Source organism: Geospiza fortis, unplaced genomic scaffold, assembly GCF_000277835.1.
Source record: "Geospiza fortis unplaced genomic scaffold, GeoFor_1.0 scaffold659, whole genome shotgun sequence".
Lineage (NCBI taxonomy): Eukaryota > Metazoa > Chordata > Aves > Passeriformes > Thraupidae > Geospiza > Geospiza fortis.
The window spans coordinates 157,226-165,929 of record NW_005054530.1 but is presented as its reverse complement, the minus strand read 5'-3'; the positions used below and the strand labels follow the sequence as shown (position 1 = coordinate 165,929).

The following is an 8,704-nucleotide window of genomic DNA, read 5'->3' as shown; positions in this document are numbered from 1 at the left end:
GGGGTTTGGGAGGCTCAGCTTAACTTTTTTTTGTTTTGTCAGTCTGTCACTTTTCTGGGGGAGCACCAGATTCACACCCAAATTAATTGGAATAAACCCAGGGAAGATGGCTCTACATACAGTATTGCCTTTGATTCACAGAGCTGTTTTCACAGAATAATTCATGATTTTTTACATGAGATAAAGTTATTTATTGAAAACACAACCCGGGCACAAGGCCAAAGCACAGCTCCTGGCAGTCTTACCCCAACTTGTGTTTTTCCAGCACATTGACTTCAGGTTTCATTTAAACTTTTATAGCAAGTTTTTACAAATCTTCCTGTCTCTTAAGAATTTTTGTAATAAACTGCAGCAAATCTGTTGTGTGGAATACACCAGCTAGAAGGCTGATTTGGAGGTTTATTTTTTAAACTTTAGATATTTTCACTGCAGATTTATTTTATAACTCGTGGTTCACAGGTACATTAATCTTTCAGTAGCATAAATTCCCTTTTTTTCCAATAAACTGTTTTTGTGCCATTGCAATGGCATCTCCAAAGTACTTTAGTCACAGATTATGTGAAAAATGGATTTTATAACTGTCCATCAGCTGAGCTGGAGCTTCCAAAATCTTCTGCAGTACTTCTTAAAGTCCAGGTGCTTGTGCTTGAACAAAGAAATCCAGCTGAGTTACTTTCAATAACAATAAATCATATAAAATACACAATGAAAACTATTAACCAGCTCATTTTTATTGTTATTCTTTCATCAGTTTTTAGCAGCTGCTGTAATGCCAGCTGGAATTTGTTTTACCAGGTCAATGCTGATGCAGAAAAGGAAGAAGGTGAAGAGTTTGAAGACAGCATGGATGTTTTTGATGACAGCAGTTCTAGTCCTTCTGGTACTCTCAGAAATTACCCTCTCACCTGCAAAGTTGTTTATTCCTATAAGGTTAGTGATTTTTTAAAATTTATTAGAGAAATTAATTATATAAGAACAATTAATAAATGTGCCTTTGGGAGGCTGAGGTTTGCTTTTCTGATAGGGTGAGATTCAGGGAGGTTCTCAGGGAGAAGGGCTTTTGTGAATGGCAGAACCTTCATTGGAATGTTTTAAATCATGTTTTAGCTTTCAGTTTTTTAAAAAACATCACTTCTAATAAAAGTCTGGATGGGAATGTTCTTTCCACTGCCCATGCCTTGCTCTTAAAGCCACTTTTCCTTTTCCATCCTTCCTGTCCTACATTCCAGGCTTCTCAGCCAGATGAGCTGACCATAGAGGAGCACGAGGTGTTGGAGGTCATTGAAGATGGAGATATGGAAGACTGGGTGAAGGTATCATTTTCTCAGCTTGTTTCCATGACCTCTTGTAGGATGGAGGTTGGGATGGGAGGGAATGCTGGGATTCTCTCCAGAGCAGTGCCCCGAGCAGAGAATGGCTCCTGTTGTTGGTTCACAGGCACGGAACAAGGCTGGACAGGTGGGATATGTGCCAGAGAAGTACCTGCAATTCCCAACCTCCAGCAGCCTCCTGAGCATGCTGCAGTCCCTGGCTGCGCTGGACTCCCGATCCCACACCTCCAACAACTCCACGGAGGCTGACCTGGTGCCAGGCAGCCTCAACGGGGACTCCAATGGTAAATGCCACTTAAAAATACACCAGGTATCGACCTGGCTCTTGGAAACACTCTGCACCTCGAGTCTGGGAGATTTTCCCAGATTTCATGGAGTCACAGAATCATTAAGGTTGGAAAAGACCTCCAAGATCATGAAATCCAAGCTTTGACCAAATCCCACCATGTTGCAAAGTCTGCTCATTTTTAATCCTTCCAGGCATGGGAACTCCACCATTTCCCAGCCTGTTCCAATGTTTTAATCACTATTCCGGGGAAGAAATTTCCCCTAACATCCAACCTGAGCCTCCCCTAGTGCAATTTGAAGTCTTTCCTCTTGTCTTGTCTCTGGTTTCCTGGGAGAAAAGGCCCCACCAGCCACAACCTCCTTTCAGGGAGTTGCAGAGCGAGACTGACCCATATCTGAACACAGCCATTCCCAGTAATTATCTCAGTAATTATCTCTCTCATATTAAATCTGCATAATTCACCTCCTCAGCTCATACTGAGATTAAAATTAAGGAAATTTTAGCTGAGATCAAAATTAAGGAAAACTGGAATAATCTGTCCCAGCAATAACAGAATCTTTAAAAAAACTTCAAAATCCCCAGCTCCAGCTCTCAAACTTGGTATATACTTCCATTTTTTCCTTAGCTCATTGGGGTTTTCCTTTTCCATTTTGCAGTCTGTTTTGTAAAAGCACTTTATGATTACGAGGGGCAGACAGATGACGAGCTGTCCTTCCCAGAGGGAGCCATCATCCGCATCCTGAACAAGGAAAACCAGGATGATGATGGCTTTTGGGAGGGAGAATTCAACGGCCGCGTCGGGGTCTTCCCCTCCGTGCTGGTTGAAGAGCTCACAGCCTCAGAGAATGGAGAGACTCAGTGGATTGGGGATATCCAGGTATGGAAAGAGGTGTTTGCTTGGTTTGTTATTTGCAAAGTTCTGTCACTTCTTCAGGAGGAAAAAAAAATCTAAACCAGTTTAAGAGAAAAAAAATTAGAAGCTATTTAATTAAAAAAAATCAGAACCAATTTAGGAAACAAAGCAACAACCCAAGCCCTCAGTGCTTGCATTTTAGATTCTTACCCAGCCTAATAACTATCAAATGATGTAGTTTTGCAAATTTGTGAATAAAGGCAGATATTTGGATAGAAAGCGATCAAAGGAGAAAATTCGCAGTTTACGTCCTGTCATTAATTTATGAGAGACTGAGATGTCAGACACAACCTGGCAAAAAGAGAATTACAGACTCCTTCAGCCCTAATTTAGTGTTTTCATACCTAAATCTGTTCTATATTCTCTCAGTTTTGAGGGGCAGGACACTGCCAAGTTTTGGATTACAGTAATTTTTGCAGCAGTGTCCTGATTTCTACAGCGTAGTTCTATAATCCTTATATCATATTAGAAAATCAGACACATTCCAATGTGGAGTTTGGAGACAGAAACTGCACTTCCATGTTTTCTACAGTGGATTTTTTCAGTATTTTTATTCCTTGATTTAGGAAGACCACAAAAACTCACACTTAAATGCATTTTGGGTGGGGATAAAGCTCGTGATCCCAACACTCTGTGTGAATCCCACTTGGCTGAGCGACCTTTTTGTTTCGAATAACCTTCAAAAATCCTCTCTGAATTCTCTGGGAGAGGCTGAAAATTTCTGTTCAGTGGCAACCTGTGATTTAAAAAAATTGAATCCCTGTTGGATACCTTGACTTTCCTTCCCAGACTTGCCTGCCAGCTGCTTTTCCTCCAGAGGGAACTTGCTGGAGTAGGGATGGGTTGGAAAACTGGTGTGTGTGTGTGTGTTAAATGTGCCAAGGAGGATTTGCTGCAGCTTCTCCCTCTTTTTGGCACAGGTATCCCCCACTCCAAAGGCCAACAACTCCCTGCCACCGCTGCCTCTGTATGACCAGCCTCCCACCAGTCCCTATCCCAGCCCGGATAAAAGAGGATCCCAGTTTTTCCCCAGGTCTCCATCGACGAACGGTGAGATATTTGCGAACATTTTGGGAAAAGGTTTCATTTAGAAACCTTTCAGAAAAAAGGAGCATTTTTACAACCTAAATTCAGCAATACTGAGGGGCTTCTTTGTAATAGGGTGTTGCTTATTCCCTCAGAAAACTGCTTTGGTTCAGAGTCCCCTGGATTCTCTCAACCTCCACGAATTCCTCCGGAAAGTTCCTATGGCAAACTGCGGCCTGTAAGTGACCAGCAAATTCTGTGGGGTTTATTGATAAAATATTTTATAAAATATTATATAAGGTTATATTATTATATTAATATTACATTACAATAATTTTATAAATATTATAAAATATTGATATTCAAAGGGTAACATTCCCTAAACAGAGCTGAAAAAGAGGTGAGGAGTAAATGCCAGAAGAGGTCAGTACTATGGTTTATACAATTCCTTTCCTGCATATTTGGGATTCTGTTTATTTCCACCCCCTTTGGTTTGAGGGGTTTGGATTCAGGATTCCTAATGATGAAGATTTTGTGTTGTTTTTGCTGCCTAGAAAAAGGACATTTGCCAGAAAAGGAAGGGAAGAATTAAATCACTTAGAATGTGACAAAATCCATCTCCTACTATTAGCTTTGAAATCAAGTCGTGGGGTTTTCAAAGCCCCAAACCCAATCATACTAAAACATAACATTTGTCTTTTCCTGGCCTGCTCAGTGAACAAGGTTGCAGAAAGAAGAGCATTTTTGGATATTCAAATAATGTATTCTGGATATTGAGGTAGTATTGGGCAGTTTGGTGCAGGATTGCTCCACAGGAGCAAGTCTGGTGTATTCTGAAATAGTGTCCTAAAAACCCTATTGGCACTAGAGGTGATCTCTGTCAGGAGCAAGAATGACTGAGGTGGCAGAGTGTGAAAACAACATCACATTTGGGATGTGTATTGTTGAGGTCAGTGATTGATGAAGTATCAGTGAGTCAGTGCAGCAGAACATCCTGGTAGTTCCCACTCCACAGAAATTCCAGGCAAAAGCACCATCAGATTCAGCATGTAATGAGCCTTTCCCAGGTTTCCATCCTGGCTTATCCAGGGGATACATCTGGGATTGCACCCTGGAGGGAGTCTGGGACAGGTCATAAGGAAAATCCCTGATGGCTGAGCTGGGCAGCACTGGAGCTGCATCCTGCTGGACACACGACCTGTTTGTTTGCATCATCTCAAGGAGTGCAGGAGGTGCAGTTTGCATCATCTGGAGCTCAGTGCAGGAAATGTCAGGGGTTTCTGGTGGAATTGGGCCATTTTGGGGTAGTCACAGGCTGGTTCTGAATGTTGCAGGTGCGAGCAGCTCCACCCCCCCCGACACAGCACCACCGCCGGCCCACGGAGAAGATCGAGGACGTGGAAATCACTCTGGTGTAATGAGGGGACTGGCTAATTAGTAGTGCTACAATCAAGGCCAAACTCAGCTTTTGGTCAATCTCGTTTTTAGGCACCTTTGCATGATGAAGACTTGGACTAGAGCGAGCGATAGGGAGGATTTTATGTGGCAGTGACCTGGCGGATTCCTTCCCACAGTCATGAATATTTTGTGCCTTTTGGTTTTTTTTGTTTGTTTGTTTGGATTTCTCTACATCATTCTTCTTCTCTTAGCACAAACCAAGACAGGCCAAGATTGGCTTTTTTTCTTGGCTGGAGATGCTCCATTTTGATGTGGAGACAAAGAAAGAGCCCCGTTCATGCAGCTTAGTCTTAGCATCCTTTGCTCCTGTGCATTAGTACAGTATATTACTGTTGCCATAGGAATGTGTTAAAGATTGTGGATCCTTCCAGTAGCATCACCTGCCTGATCAGGTATTCATCAGAAGAATGAAAAAGGGAACAGAAAAAGAAGTCTAAAGGAGAGGCTGGCTCCTCTTGAATCCCCCTGCAGAAAGGAAGAGATGGGAAAATGATCTCCTGGAAAAGCAAAAGTGTTCATTCCATGGGTGCTCCCCTTGTCAGTGATTCACAGCTGAACATTCTGCCTTTGGATTTTTGTGTTTACTCAGTGCATTTACTCATAGAGGATCTAACATGGAGGTGCTGAACCAGCAGCAACATCTTCTTCCACAGCAGAAACCAACGGGTAGAAAAGCAAAAAAGCAAGTGAGATTTTTGTCTAGATCTGGAAATTGAGCTGCTTTTTCTTTTCTTTTTTTTTTTTTTTCCTCTTAGCAGATTTTGGGGATTTTGGTTCTTTTGTTGGGTTTGTTTTATTTTTTTAAAGCATTTGGGTCACTCTTATCCCAGTTATTGCCGTGTACTTTATTATCCAACGTTAGCAGTGTATCTTTGTCATCAAACCACCTGAGTTCTAGAGTTAGCAGTTCCATTTAGAGTATTTACATGCATTTAGTTGTTGCATTGGATGGCCCTGTAGCCTTTTCCCACCCCAATCCCATTAACCAGCCAAAGCCAGGGAGCCAGGAGCAGCTCCGGGTTCTGCCTTCACACCACCTTCGTGCCCAAGATGTGCCCAGTTCCTCTCAGGGAAGAAACTGAAAGGAAAAGAGTTTCACATTTCCCTCGGAGAGCTCTGAAAAGGGAGCTTGGATTTCGGGTTTTTCAGAGAAAAGGGCAAAGAATATTCTGAAGTTGAATGTGGAGCGGAACGGTTGGAGGAGAGGGAAAAACTGGATGAAAGCAGGTTTTTCCTTGGGTACTGACTAAAATATTGTCAGCATTCTCCATCAGATGAAAACTTCAGATCAAAGGCATCCCAAGGTTGGGTTTGGAGCTGTTTGTGGGTTCTCTTGTGTCTTCATGGTTTTTTCTCAAAGCCAGTAAGTTTTCAACCTTTAGTTTACTAACAAGGGCTATTTTTTGAGGCTGCATTTACAACAAAAACCCAACAACTCATCTAACAAGATTTTATCATAAACTTTGCACATACTTGGAAATCCCAACCCAGGCTGGGTCTCCGAGACATCCAGTGCTTGCCAGTCTCCTTTCCCAGTGGGATCCTTAACCAAGAGTGGGGCTGTCTGAGGGCAACAATTCATGGATCAGTTATGGAATCAGTGACTGTCCAATGAAGTCTTTTCCATATTTTATTCCTTCTTTTGCACCTCTTGTCCTGTTGATCTGTTTGAGGTCTTTTTATGTGTTTATCAAACTTATTCTTAAGTTTAAAAAGAAACGTTTTTTAAAAAAAAAAAAGGTTTAACTGTTTGCAAATATTTTGAGATCTTTACAACGCAGAAGAAAACCAAGTTTTTGCCATAATGTTCATGTTCAATTCTTTTGGCCAGTTTCACCAGTTTCATGTTCAGTTCTTTTGGCCAGGACACAGATCTGTGTCCTTCACACCCGGACTTTCAAAAATCCAGAAAATTTTTATTTAAAAGTCTCTTTAGTTGTATTTTAAAATATTTTCTGTAAGAGCTGCTAATTTTATTTAAAAAACAAAAGTGAAAAAAAAAAGGCAAAAAAAAAAAAGAAAAAGGAAGAAAAGTTGTAAAAAGATGCCTCCTTTTTAACTATGATTTCTTCATACAGGGCATGTATCGGCCGTCGCATCGTGTACAGCTCAGTACACCCTGAAAGCATCAGTGCAAATGCTTTCTTTATATTGGCTGTAAAAAGTTTGTATTTATTATGTATAAAAAGTTGAATAATAAAAAAGTGGAACTAAATCCCTGGTGCCCTGGGAGATTTGGGTGGTGGGGGAGGTTTGAGCGAAAACCCAGGGATAAAAATCAGTGTTTTCTTGAGAGGGACTTGGTGCTTTCACACAGAAATTTGAATCTTGTGCTTCAGGAAAAGGACATCCTTAAAATCAGCTTTAAACATCTTTTGGAGGGGGCATTTATACAAAGAACAAAACGTTGCCAGAAATCGAAGAGCCAGCAAAAAAGCTCCAGTTATCAAAATAATTGCTTAATAGCCTTGATGCAATTAGGATAATTGCCTAAAGAAAGCCAGGGGAGTGATTGATAACAACCCTTCAGAGTGATTGTCCCTTAATAGGCTTGATTTGCCTAATTGTGCCGGGAGCATTCCCTCTCCAGCTCTGGGATCCCTCTGTGGGCTGCATTTCCACGTTGGATTTTCTCACTGCACTCAGAAGCTGCCTGTCAGTGACCACCTCCTTGCTGGGCTAATCCCAGTTTCCTACAGCTGGTAGGTGCCAAATATTCCATAATTTCCACGTGCTCCCTGGTTTTGAAGACTCTCTTTTCCTCATGGAACACAGCACTTGGCTGTGGGGTTGGGTTGGATCTTTTTGCACTTCCACTCTTCCCACTGAGCTATTGCACAGGCCTTTGCTTTTTCCCCTGAGCTCCTGCAGCCTCTTCCTTTGAGAAATCCCATTTTTCCTTTTTGTATGGATTCATGATGCTCCTCTAAAAATTATTGTCCTGCCTTGCTGCTTTGACAGCTCTGTCCTTTTCTTTTCACTGTTTGCTTGTTGCTTGGGGTCCAGAACCAACAGAACTGTGCTGTGATCCCATCATTCTTGCCATAAACTGATTTCCATGAAAACCTCTTGTCCCTGAAGTGCCTGTCCTGCATGGAGTGAGGAGCACACAGCGACCACTTGGAGGCAAAGAGGGATGCTAAGGAACCACAAAGGCTGCAGGGCTCTATTTCCTGCTTGGCATAGTCAAGAGGAGGAATCTGGGGAACTTCCCCAGTGCAGAGGGTGAAATGTGGGTCCCTGCAAGTCAGCAGCAGGATCTCTAAGAACCAGGCTTTCCTCTGGTTGCTTTGGTTCCCAGATTTTGGCTTCAAACTGAAAGAATGGAGATGTGGATTGGGAATTAGGAGGAAATCCTACCCTGTGAGGGTGGGGAGTTCCCAGAGCAGCTGTGGCTGCCCCTGGATCCCTGGCATTGTCCAAGGCCAGGTTGCACAGGGCTTGGATCAGCCTGGGGCAGTGGAAGATGTCCCTGCCATGGCAGGGGTGGAATGAGGTGATCTAAAATCTCTTCCATCCCAAACCAGTCTGAGATTCAGTGATTTTCAAAAGGTGAAGAGGACTGAGACTGGGTAGAAGAAATGGGGGTAAACAATGTGATGTTTACTTCAAATTTTGCAAAGGTTTTTTTGTTTCTTTTATGGAAATACTCAAAGGAATCAATGCAGTGGGCGAGTTCTCTTTCCC

The 8,704-nt window shown here is 42.3% G+C and overlaps 1 protein-coding gene across 2 annotated transcripts in view; it reads left to right on the top strand.

The window, feature by feature from the left end:
- The window catches only part of FCHSD2 (FCH and double SH3 domains 2), a 118,110-nt gene extending 110,878 nt beyond the window's left edge, over positions 1-7,232 (top strand). For both annotated transcript variants that reach the window (XM_014310423.2, XM_031063770.1), the window contains 7 exons: positions 796-930; positions 1,230-1,313; positions 1,438-1,615; positions 2,277-2,497; positions 3,454-3,583; positions 3,715-3,797; positions 4,894-7,232. In XM_014310423.2, the coding sequence (XP_014165898.1) occupies positions 796-930; positions 1,230-1,313; positions 1,438-1,615; positions 2,277-2,497; positions 3,454-3,583; positions 3,715-3,797; positions 4,894-4,977 (915 nt within the window). In that variant the 3' untranslated portion in view covers positions 4,978-7,232. The remainder of the gene's footprint in view (positions 1-795; positions 931-1,229; positions 1,314-1,437; positions 1,616-2,276; positions 2,498-3,453; positions 3,584-3,714; positions 3,798-4,893) is intronic.
- Positions 7,233-8,704: the final 1,472 nt, after the last annotated feature.